Source organism: Pseudophryne corroboree, chromosome 3, assembly GCF_028390025.1.
Source record: "Pseudophryne corroboree isolate aPseCor3 chromosome 3, aPseCor3.hap2, whole genome shotgun sequence".
NCBI classification, from domain to species: Eukaryota; Metazoa; Chordata; class Amphibia; order Anura; family Myobatrachidae; genus Pseudophryne; species Pseudophryne corroboree.
Genome location: NC_086446.1, coordinates 596,620,082 through 596,633,630, shown reverse-complemented (window position 1 = coordinate 596,633,630; position 13,549 = coordinate 596,620,082). Strand labels below are relative to the sequence as shown.

General features: G+C 42.5%; 1 protein-coding gene across 1 annotated transcript in view; it reads left to right on the top strand.

The window, feature by feature from the left end:
- The window catches only part of MCU (mitochondrial calcium uniporter), a 247,773-nt gene that overhangs the window by 199,483 nt on the left and 34,741 nt on the right, over positions 1–13,549 (top strand). The window contains exon 2 of the mRNA XM_063961486.1: positions 10,531–10,600. Coding sequence (XP_063817556.1) covers positions 10,531–10,600 — 70 coding nt within the window. The remainder of the gene's footprint in view (positions 1–10,530; positions 10,601–13,549) is intronic.

The window sequence follows — 13,549 nt, the reverse complement described above, 5'->3', positions numbered from 1 at the left end:
TAAATAGGTTTACCGCAAATTTCTTTTCACTCTTGAGCAGGTGAAAAGTTGGGACAACCCATTTTAAGGTAAAAATGACTAGGCACTTTATTTTTAACTAGTTATCAGCCCGTCAAAATGACAGAACAACATAACAATAATGTCAGCGCCTGCGATTGTGCACGCCCGAATTGAGCAATACATCTAGTGGCCATGGGTGTGCAAAACACTTTAATGCCCCCCATAGAGGTGAGCCTTTTATTATGTAGGATTGGCAAATGATATGTCTTTTTTTCGGTTAAAGTGCAAAATTAAGGAAATTAGGGTACAAGGTATGGGACCGGTATACAGGGATACTTTATTAGTGAGACAAGTTTTTTTAGGCTTGCAGGTGGGAGTATTCGTTTTTTTATGGGGTGGGGGGTGCCTCTTACTTTTTCTTTAAGTGGCTAAAAATGTCCCAAATATATACTTATACCCATTTTTTATGTGCCCCCAATTAAATGTGAGCACTTATTTTGGTGAAAAACAATTAAAAAATGCATGTAACAGCCATTGACCCAATTTAAGTACACCAAATACTTTGACGTTAACCACTAAAAAAGTTCTATACTGTTATCCTATATTAGTTTAGCTTTTTTTGGAGCGGGTACAGGCAGAATTCCCTATTTACTCCTACACACTTCACTGGTTTAGTCTGCAAGAATTATCATGCAAATCCTGTTTGCAATTGAATAGGTCGAGTATCGGGAGCACGCATACTGGTGAAAAGCCATTTTCACTGCACTTTTCGTGCGATATGTCTAAAAAGTTGATTCATGATAAATTACTGCGTTTTCGGACAATTTAATTTCCCCCACAGCCTCTTATCAGTGCTGCAGTCCCAGCTATAGCTCTCTGATTAATGGGACAGAAATATCATGCCATATTGTCAATAAGAAATGATCTTTAATGTGCCCCATCACATTTTAATGAATAGGGCCATTTAATTTCCGTAATAACTTCAAACAAATATATTAAAAGAGAGGGCTGCTTATATGTAATAGTTTTTCTACGGGCATTTTAGTGTTAGAAAACAAGTGTCACAACAAGCTATAACAAACAAAGCGGACTATGAAGCAGGAAGACGCTGCCGGCCACAGGTTAATACTAGGAAGCCCGCATGAGGGGTCGTCACTATTATTTATTGAAGGGACTTATTATTTACTCAAAATTAAAGCGCACCATAACAGTAATGTCAGCACCTGCTGTGTGCGGCCAAATGAAGCATTACTTGAATTGCTCCATTGTGCTCCATCTAATGGCCGCTGGGGTGCAAAACACTTCAAATCCCCCCATAGAGGTGGGATGTAGCCTATTATTATATAGGATATTGATCCATTCTTTTTTCAATCTGTTAGTAAAAGCTTATAACTGTGCATTTTGTTGCTAATTTTGTGTACAGTAACCTTGCTTGATCTGCGGAAGTTTCCCATCAAAGCCCAGCAGCTGTTAGAAGCCGCAGTGTTACTTCAGACGCTGGAATTGGAAAGTACTTTCTGTTTAGGAGGCTCTGTAATCCTATTTCCAGTAAATAATACTTACAGCACTGTCATTTGAGCAGTGTTGTGATTGGATTTACAACTCCATGTTTAGCTAATATAAATCTGCTGTTTTTGTTTAGACATTGTGTATTTTTGTGCAGATGCTGTAACTTGAAAAGGTGTAAACTAGGCAAAATGTTCAGTATTTGGTTGTGGCGCAGGCTAAAGCAGCAGTCACACCTAATTTAAATTGCAAAAAAATAAACTTTTTCTTTTCTTTTTTTTCTTTTTTTTTTTATATATAGAGCAGTGATGGGGAACATTTGGTACTCCAGCTGTTGTTGAAGTACACATCCCAGCATGCCCTGCTACAGTTTTTCTATTTGCCCATGCTAAAACTGTAGCAGGGCATGCTGGGATTTGTAGTTAACAGCTGGAATGCCAAAGGTTCACCATCACTGATAAAGATCAGAAGTAAAATCACCTGTACTCTAAGAGGACAATTCAGTTACAAACAGGTTTTTTTTGTGTTCATTTGTGTGATCATGTTTTCAGGTTTCACGCTCTTGCATTCATGTGCGGTTCAGTTATCATAGTAAAACCTTGATAGCAACCTGATAGTCTGTTGCTGTGCTTGACACTTTGTGGAAATGTGTTTGTACAGCAGCCAGCACCATTCACATAATACTTTTTTTATTTACTATCATTGTTTTTTAAATGCAGATGCGACAAAAGAAAATATAGAGTGCGCTGTCAACGGCAGCCCGTATGAGGAAGGTCAATTCCCCAAGACAAATATATAGAATATGAAAAGATTATACTGGTGCCGGCTGTTGGTCAAATAATAAATAACAATGTATAAAATATAATACTTGATTTATTTGAACATTCATAAAAAAAAGTAAAATACTCCCATTCCTCAAAGGAAAATGGTATAGATATAGCAACTGCTAAAATTCATATATCTGAAAATGCAGGGTACCACTATTATTTTTGTTTGTTAAATATAGTGTCCACGGCTTCTGGCTAGGGCTCTATTTCCACATTGCTCTCAAGTCATTAGATGACACAATTAGTTACCAGACTTGCTTCCGGATGAATAGTCCTCCTAGGTATCTTGTGCAAATAAGATCCAGATGGCAGCAGGAAAAAATCCGGGTCTGTGATGAACTTGTGTTGGAATTTTTTGTCCAGTGGATGCAAAGGTCATCCACTGGATGAATCCTATGCCAGTGGTCCTGCAAGATGTGGCTGGCATAGGATTCATTTCAACAGATTCCATGATAATTTATGGACTCTTTGCATCCACTGGACAAAAAATTCCAACACAAGTTCATCACAGACCCGGATTTTTTCCTGCTGCCATCTGGATCTTATTTGCACAAGATACCTAGGGGGACTTTTCATCCGGAAGCAAGTCTGGTAACTAATTGCGTCATTTAATGACTTGTGAGCAATGTGGAAATAGAGCCCTAGCCAGAAGCCGTGGACACTATATTTAACAAACAAAAATTATAGTGGTACCCTGCATTTTCAGATATATGAATTTTAGCAGTTGCTATATCTATACCATTTTCCTTTGAGGAATGGGAGTATTTTACTTTTTTTTATGAATGTTCAAATAAATCAAGTATTATATTTTATACATTGTTATTTATTATTTGACCAACAGCCGGCGCCAGTATAATCTTTTCATATTCTATATATTGTTTTTTAAATGTTATATTGAGATGATTATAGTATACATTATATTCTATGTAGTAAACAATTTACCTACATACAGCTACCCTTAACTTGCATAAATCAGCCCTTTTCAACTATTCACCAAGCCACCATGTCCGTCCTGCAGAAAAAAACACATCTCACTCTCTATTATTTATTACAGGTAGACTTGCCTTAATATCCTTAAATCCAGGACACCTATGATTTACACAGGTATTGTGGCAGATTAAAAAAAGGTGGAATGTAGGCTTCAATTAAGACAGCCACAGACCCTGTGTAAATCATAGGTGTCCTTGATTAAAGGGATATTATGGCAAGCCTAATTAAAGGGGAATTGACTTGTGGTGGAACCTTTCCTTCATGTGCTTTATATCCTTTCAGACATCAGACCTCTGAAATTACCGGGTTTAGCCCGCCAGCAAATTCCCGTGTCTGAGCTCCGTGACCCTGGTCGGAAGAAGGGTCACAGATCCGGGACTTAGTCCCGGGGTCGTTTCCTTTCAGACATACCATTAATCCTGGGTTTATGAGCGGTCACATGCATGAATATGGTATTTTGATGCATGTCTGAAAGGGGTTTTATTTTTGTCTTTGAAAATGTTGAACAGTTTACAAATTCGAGTATGTTTTTACTTGATGACCTGAACCGTATGTGGACCTATCCAGAAAATCTGACCTTTCCAGATTAAAATTAATCATCTCCTTCTGTAGTGCACTACCAATTTTCCTCACAGGTGTTTGAATCAGTGTGTCCATACTGACACACACACACACACACACACACACACACACACACACACACACACACACACACGTATTAACATTATGTGGAAATGATCACTCAATGCGAAAATGCAGAATTTGCTTCTAATTGATTTGCCTCTAGAATTAAGTAGTACTTTAATTACATCACCAGGATTCCAATAATGTGAGAAAATGAGAACACAAAAAGTAACTAAAAATACAAGGAATTATACTCCGATTCTTGGGGAGAATCAGTGGTATGAAATTTTCAAGGAACCTCTCCGCTTTCACAGCTCTTGACCAGCAGATGTTCTTGGAACTGGCTTGTGCTGTGTAAGATGTCTCGGCTATACCAAGGCCATAACTAGGGTGGTGCGGCCAGTGCAGTCACACAAAGTGAGTTTCCCCGTGGGCGGAATCAACTACCTCAATCTCTATTGCTGGGTACTTGCTATATGTTATGCTAGCCATTCCAAAGCTCTGCCTCTCTTACAGCTTCTGCACTGTGTGGGACTGTAGGTTGACACATCATCATGTCTCCCACTCAGAGTGCAGTGTGAGGAGCTGTTGGACCATGGGGCGGCCTTATTAATCAGTTCACTGATTTATTGGCAGGTGAGTCAGGTAACCATATAAACCATGCGGCTACATATGGATGCAGTATCGGTAGTCTCCCACTAGCCCAAGGATCTCAAAATTTTGTACTGGAATGATTAAACTTTGAGAGCTCCTTATATAAATGGATATATTACTACATCCCTTATTTAGGACTTCAGTGGCACTCATGTTGTGTGTAGCTTACTCTCCTAACCAATTGTTCAACATTGAGTGCAGCATGACAGCATCCCACTATTCTGGCATTGTGGTCACTTGTGTGGCTTGCAGAACTGCAGGGGGCACAAACAGATGGCAATATGGCCAATGCCCACCTTCTTTGCAATGTGGGCATTGGGTGCAGGTGGTATGTTATTCAGCATGTATGTATGCATGTCTGTATGTATGTATGTATGTATGTATGTGTGCGTGCATTTCTTAGGGGTCTATTAATGAAGCAGTGAAAAGTGTGGAGAAGATGCCCGTGCAACCAATCATCTGCTCTGTATAATTTTAGAGTATGCAAATTATAAATGTTACTTCAATGCTTAGTGTTCACTCTAGGAGTGAAAAGGGGCAGGGCGCCGGACTCCGGGGGCACATGTGTGCGCGCGCGGCCGAAATGGGGGCGCGACCATGCAAATTAGGGGGCGCGGCCACGCCTACGTCCTTTTAGGGGGCGGTGCGGCCCACAGACGCTACTATAGAGAGCGTCTGTGGCCGCGACGTCACTGTTGGGGGCGTGCCCAGCACCTCTGTCGGTGCTGGGCTTCCCCCAGCCCTCTCCCGATGCGTGAATGGATGCCGCGCGCATGCGCACTGCATCTATACACGCCGGGAGGGCAGGAAGCGGGCGGCTGTTCTAGCAGGGCGCCGCAAAAGGGGCAGGGTGGGTTTTGCCTGCTAAAAAACGGGCAGGGCGCTGCGCCCTGCTAAAACAGCCTAGAGTGAACACTAAATGCTTACTTCTACACACTATCACTGCTTCATGAATAGACCCCGTAACATACTAGTTGTTATAAACTCCATCTCGTGGACATCATTTTTTTTTTTTTATTAGTTGTTTATGAAGATTAGGAAACGGCAAGGAGAGAAGGACTTGTCCAGGAACGGAATATAAAGCCAAAACAAAAGAGGTTAAACACTGGGACAGATCTTATACAGCCTGGGATTCCCTGGGATTTTCCTTTTATGTGCACAATGCTAGAAGATATTTCCATGTCAGGAGTGGCGGATGTTGCTCAAGGTTATGCCTCTGAAACATCCTTTCTGGCCACTGTATTGCTGGCAAGGTTTTACTAGGTTCTCTATATAATGACTTATTACATAATGTTTTAGAACATATGTGCATGTATGAAATAAAAAGCGTTAATCATCCTTTTGTATAAACCAGCCTGCACACGCCACGACTTCTGGAGTACATTCCTATTGCATGTGAACACACAGCATTACTTATATTCTCTCCCCGCAGCTGGAATAGTTTACTCTATTTTGCTGTAATGGAATGCTTTTTGTTTAGTGTCACTGGTGTATTATAGAGAAGAAAGGAATATAAAGGCACAGCAGTCATAGTTATGTATGTTGGGCCTTATGTATACAGGCGTAGTTATAAAGTATTCTTAAAGCATATTAAACACACGTTTATGCTATAGTCCAAAAACTGTACCCACTTTCTCACCAGGATCGACTTGGGTTTTCTTTCACTTATGTCAATTTCTACTACCTCTGCAGTATTCAATGCAGTTATTATTGGCTAATACCAGAGAAGTATATGTTAAGGCTGAGGTATATAATACAGAAGACTGCAGGACAAGTGTACAGTTGTGTTTATCTAGCCTTGTCTTTGTATACAAGCGAGTGCAGATTTTATGTTCCCAATACAGCTTGTTTTAGTTAACTACTATTGTGAGGAATACGAAAGGCTTGTATTAAATGGTGAATTGCACACACAGATTATGTATATACCATGTGTCAAAAATGAATTCAGATATAAGGTGGTGTGCGGTATCCCGACCGTGAGGATGCTGGCGCTCAGAATACGAACAGCAGCATCCCGGCAGTCAGATTCCTGAACACATTTTAGTAAGTGTGCTAACCCTTATCATTACCCTCCCCCTAACCCTAACCTTCCCTACCAGCAGCCTCAAGTTTTGATCACTTCCTTTTAGCCACACCTGATGAAGTTTTGTTCTTTCTTTAATTTATGGGTGTCTCTCATGTTGAACACATTCTGAAAAAAACTACTTAGATTGTACTAGGGTCACAAGTAAATGATCATGCTACGTAATGTGTCAGCACTAATATGGGAATATTCATGTTTAATGTTACATTACTAGGAATATCTAAACATGGTTCAGTTTGCATTTCATCACTGTGCTCAAGTTGATGATGCACCAACTTACTATGTGCAGTACAGATGTAACCATGCTCTGTGTTGTGGCATGTTGCTTCCCGGCATGCTGCGACTATTCGCAGCCAGCAATTGCGTCATGAAGCATCGCAGCAAAGATGAGCATGGCTACATCTGTACTTCACAGCTAATTTGCCATCTGTGGCTGGCTCGTCTCTCAGTTGCATATCCTGAGGGCGGACAAGGCTGTGAGTCTGCGTGGCTCCCGGGCTGCTTGTGTGAGGTGACATTGTGTGGGGGTCCTAGAGTCCTCCGTCCTGTACTGTGAATGGCCAAGTGTGGGCTGGGCTGTAGAACATTCCAGATTGTAAATATGTTGGCATTCTGCTCATGACATGTTCAATGTTGACATTATGGGTGCGATTCATTTGTTTTTGTGCCTGGTCTCCCATCACTTTAGATGTGGAGATATTCAACTGATTGTGCCAGCGGCGTAAGTAACTGGGCGCTTATTGCTTTTTATGCATGTCATGCCCAGATAGGCTGGGTCTAGACTCATAAAGCGGCTAAACCCATCTAAACTATTGCTGCTGAAATGCGCCCAAAAAAACTAACTTTTAGCACATTTCTGCTCGCCACCTCATGGTGTGAGCAGATGTAATGGGTGCCCATGGCACACATTTCCAATCACTTCAACAATTGAGTAGCTCCATATGGTGCCCATAAACACTTGAATTCCCCCCTATGACTACATCCCTAATTAAAGTGCATTGGCTTCCTGACTCCTAGGATTTGTTCAGCGGTGGAACTATCCATTTGAGGGTCTTGTATCACCTTCATGGTTCATGATTTTTCCATCATTTAACCATGGTCTGTGGTAAAAGCCCTGACAATTATTATTGAATGTTGCAAACCTTTTAAAGGTCCACTTTGCATTTCACTGCGGTTTTTTACTGCAGATCAGTAATCTATGATTACCTCTCTTCCTGCTCTGGTCTTCACACCTTAAGGGCCGTACACATTTAAAGATCCGCCGCCGAGCTGCCCGACGGCTGATACGGCCGATGGGCGACCCGGCGGCGGGGGGCAGTGACGGGGGGGAGTGAAGTTACTTAACTCCCCCCGTCACACGGCTCCATAGAACTGCAGGCAAATATGGACGAGATCGTCCATATTGGCCTGCATGCACAGCCGACGGGGCACCAGCGATGAACGAGCGCGGGGCCGCGCATCGTTCATCGCGGTTGCCTCCACACTGCACAATATGAACGTTATCTCGTTCATTAATGAACGAGATCGTTCATGTCTTGCAGTCAAATCGCCCAGTGTGTAGGGCCTATTACCGCCAGTCACCCCTAGATGACACCTGAATTGTTATGAACCTGTAACTTCTATTAATTAATACAGTAGTTCTCTATAAATCATTTTGCACTTTACATGTTAGTCCTTTCAGTGTCTTCTTTAGTCCTAGTTTGCATCTCGTAAATGTCACAATGTGATCTAAATATCTGATGGATGCATTGCTGATGAGTCATTGTCATTGCATGCTATAACCACTACTGTTCTCTCACTGGGGAAAACACTGTATCATACATAGGGCTGTCCCTTCAAGCTCAAGCTCCACTTCCATAGCAACCTGAGGCAGCTCAGTTTGTTACACGTCAGGGGTTAATCAGACGTGCAGTGAGCTGGTGAATCTGACACAGTGGTTCCTTTGATTTTGTTGATCTGTAAGCTGCCTGCAAAATCAGAATCCTAGGTCTCAATTAAAAAAAGGAAGTCGTGTGCAATAAATGTATATTCCAGAGCCACCGGTACATAACACAATCCTGTGGTATGTTTGTTTTATAACAGCTACACCTTCTGTTGATGATTGGTGTCCTGTATTCTCCATGTTATCTGTCACATTTAGATGACGGTGCATTTCCTTCATATACATTCATGTTTAGGGTGCGACTATGCATAGCCGTATATTTATTTATAGCCGTGGTCCTATTACTGCAATCTTCTAACCATACATTTGTGTGTGTGTGTGTGTGTGTGTGTATATGTATGTATGTGTATATATATATATATATATATATATATATATATATATATATATATATATATATATATATATATAATAATTTTGACACAATTTTATCATTAAAATGAAACGTTGACCAACCATTATGTGACAGCGTCCTGCTGTTCTCTTCACCGACCTTGCTGTGAGATATAAAGTCCCTTGGGTGCCGCATATCTATTTATCACTATGTCTACAACACCAGCAGGCACCTGGGCAGCAATATTTTTATGAATTTGGAGTGCCAGTCCTTTACTCTATGCTTATGCACTTAGAAATGACACACAGTGCGCAGGATGGCTCCACGTTACAATGTTGCTAAACTCTTAAAAGTTAAAAAAAAAAAAATGGATGTTTGTGGGATGTATTGAGCATATCAGCCCATTAATAACATGTTGCAGACATTTAGAAGATGGGCAAGTATATAAACAGGGTAAACGAGGTCTGTGCACTTATGGCTCTGTAATGACCATCGGTGGGGTTAACCACGTGTTTACTGAGGATCATAATATTTTGTTAGTGAATTTGGAGCTGCGGGAGATGACTGCATGACGGGTCAGGGTGCACCTGTGCCATGTTTGTTGAAGTCTACATTATATCATTTTTAATATTAACAATTTAAATCCATCACTAAAACTTTAGTAAACAAATAAGTTATATTTATGGCACCAACAGAGCTGCTGAGTAGTTTGTTAAAGTTGTAACGGCATAGTCAACCAGCTTAAGGACTTGCGGTAGGAACTTCCAATTTGCATATGTGGCGAATGTGCAATTGAAAGGTGGTTGTTGAATTATTCAAGAAATTACAGTTGCAGCATCTTACACAACATTATACGGGTGTGGTTCATTAGGGCGACATACGTTTGGTCGACATGTATTAGGTCGACATGGTCATTGGTCGACATGTGCTAAGTTGACATGATGTGGGTTTTTTTATTTTTTTTAGTGATTTCTTCAAAAAGTGACAGGGAACCCCAATTAGTGCACCATAACCCCTCGCATGCTTCGGCACGATGCCTCGCTGCGCTCGGCGCAGGTTACCATGCCCAATTGTAGTCCACGTGGATCGTTAAGTATGAAAGGAAAAAAATTGTGAAAAACTCATGTCGTCCTAATACAGGTCGATCTAGTGATCATGTCGTTCTAATGCATGTCAACCAAACGTGGTCGACCCAATGTATGTCGACTTAACTTATGTCAACCTAATGACCGCCATCAACTTTATACACCCTTACATGATATACGTAGGTGTGAAGAATAAGTAATGTGTGAGTGCTGACATAGTATACCTGGGGTGATTGCAGGTATTAGGGAATTTAATAAGATATTGGATGCTTGAGCTGATGGTGTCTTAACTTTATGTTCTGATCTATGCACAAATGGATATTTTAGATAGCTAAAATCCGACTAGATGCTAGCCAGACCATTGCATTTACCACATGACATTCCTGAAATATATTTTTGCAGTCCGTGCCCTAATAAAGAAGAATCTCTGCTGCAGGGTAACAACATCTTCAGTGTTTAATGATAAATGTGTTAATATTTTCCAGGTGCACCAGAGACTTCCTACATGGCTGAGCCAAAAAGTAGCATTTTGCAGTGCAGCATCGCCCTCTGATGGTGAGTAGATGTATTGCTGTTTGCACAAAAGTAATACAAACATCACAAAAAACACTGAAAATGTATGTCTTTGTTTTTTGTGTGTTGCCACACTTTTTTGTGTTGTGGGTTTTACGGGTATAACCTACTGTACTGATAACCTGTAGTACAATTTTATAACACAATGGCGTGAACAAGCCCATAAGAAACAAATTTTTAATTGATACAGTGGCTGACCGATGTAAACAAGCCCTAAAACGCCAATAAACCGGATAGTAGTTGCCTATGAGAAAAGAACTAATAATAATAATAATTTCTCCTCCGTTGAGAACAGTTGTGATGTTTGACATTATTGGGGGAAGGGTGCGAGTTGCCGTAACTGCACCGCATCTCTCACCCCTCCCATCGCACTCTCTCCCCAAGAATTCACACAATTCTGTGGCAACATTTTTATTTCTGTTTCATGATCACTGTCAAATGCAAGTACATCTGTGCCTTCAAATTCTTGTCGCCTACATAGTGGGATGGAGTGTGGATTTTAAATGCTGAACCAGGTGCTGTGTTCAAGCACTTATAGTAACATTTACACACACAGGGGTATATTTACTAAGGTGCCGATTTTGACCGAGATGCCGTTTTTTCTTCAAAGTGTCATCTCGGCAATTTACTAAGCAAAAATCACAGCAGTGATGAGGGCATTCGTAATATTTTGGAAGTCCTAGGAAAAAATCACGAATCAATACACCATCGGTCAAATACGCCTGCAATTTGCTAGAAATCGGGAATTTACTAAAAAGTGCAAAACACAAACACTGCCGACAATAGCCAAACACTGCCGTGATAAAATACAAATTGTGAAAAAGTGCTAAAAAAAACCAGACCTGCTTTTTTATCCCGTGTTTGTATAGGCATGCACGGATCCATGAGATCCGTGCATGTTTTTCAGTGGGAAGGGGGGGGAAATGTTATAAATTTTCAGAAAAAAAATTGCGTGGGGTCCCCCCTCCTAAGGCAAACCAGCCTCGGGCTCTTTGACCCGGTCCTGGTTGCAGAAATATGGGGGAAATATGGACAGGGGTTCCCCCATATTTAAGCAACCAGCATCGGGCTCTGCGCCTGGTCCTGGTTCCAAAAATACGGGGGACAAAAAGAGTAGGGGTCCCCTGTATTTTTGAAACCAGCACCGGGCTCCACTAGCTGGACAGATAATGCCACAGCCGGGGGTCACTTTTATACAGTGCCTTGCGGCCGTGGCATCATATATCCAACTAGTCACCCCTGGCCGGGGTACCCTGGGGGAGTGGGGACCCCTTCAATCAAGGGGTCCCCCCCCCAGCCACCCAAGGGCCAGGGGTGAAGCCCGAGGCTGCCCCCCCCCCCCCCATCCAATGGGCTGCGGATGGGGGGCTGATAGCCTTTGTGATAAGTGTTTGATATTGTTTTTAGTAGCAGTACTACAAGGCCCAGCAAGCCTCCCCCGCAAGCTGGTACTTGGAGAACCACAAGTACCAGCATGCGGCGGAAAAATGGGCCCGCTGGTACCTGTAGTAGTACTACTACTAAAAAAATACCCCAATAAAGACATTACACACACACCTTGACAGTATAACTTTAATACATCCATCCACACCTCCATATACACATACTTACCTTATGTTCCCACGCAGGTCGGTCCTCTTCTCCAGTAGAATCCATGGTGTACCTGTAGAAAAAATTATACTCACATTAATCCATGGTTGAAGGCTCCTCGGTAACTCCTTTTGTAATCCACGTACTTGAAAAAATAAAAAAACGAATACCCGACCACGAACTGAAAGGGGACCCATGTTTTCACATGGGACCCCTTTCCCCGAATGCCAGAAACCCCCTCTGACTGATGTCTAAGTGGGTTTCTTCAGCCAATCAGGGAGCGCCACGTTGTAGCACCCTCCTGATCGGCTGTGTGCTCCTGTACTGTATGACAGGCGGCACAGGGCAGTGTTACAATGTAGCGCCTATGCGCTCCATTGTAACCAATGGTGGGAACTTTCAGGTCAGCGGTGAGGTCACTTTCGGTCAACCGCTGACTACAAAGTTCCCACCATTGGTTACAATGGAGCGCATAGGCGCTACATTGTAACACTGCCCTGTGCCGCCTGTCATACAGTACAGGAGCACACAGCCGATCAGGAGGGTGCTACAACGTGGCGCTCCCTGATTGGCTGAGGAAACCCACTTAGACATCAGTCAGAGGGGGTTTCTGGCATTCGGGGAAAGGGGGCCCATGTGAAAACATGGGTCCCCTTTCAGTTCGTGGTCGGGTATTCGTTTTTTTATTTTTTCAAGTACGTGGATTACAAAAGGAGTTACCGAGGAGCCTTCAACCATGGATTATGTGAGTATAATTTTTTCTACAGGTACACCATGGATTCTACTGGAGAAGAGGACCGACCTGCGTGGGAACATAAGGTAAGTATGTGTATATGGAGGTGTGGATGGATGTATTAAAGTTATACTGTCAAGGTGTGTGTGTAATGTCTTTATTGGGGTATTTTTTTAGTAGTAGTACTACAGGTACCAGCGGGCCCATTTTTCCGCCGCATGCTGGTACTTGTGGTTCTCCAAGTACCAGCTTGCGGGGGAGGCTTGCTGGGCCTTGTAGTACTGCTACTAAAAACAATATCAAACACCTATCACAAAAGGCTATCAGCCCCCCATCCGCAGCCCATTGGATGGGGGGGACAGCCTCGGGCTTCACCCCTGGCCCTTGGGTGGCTGGGGGGGGGACCCCTTGATTGAAGGGGTCCCCACTCCCCCAGGGTACCCCGGCCAGGGGTGACTAGTTGGATATTTGATGCCACGGCCGCAAGGCACTGTATAAAAGTGACCCCCGGCTGTGGCATTATCTGTCCAGCTAGTGGAGCCCGGTGCTGGTTTCAAAAATACGGGGGACCCCTACTCTTTTTGTCCCCCGTATTTTTGGAACCAGGA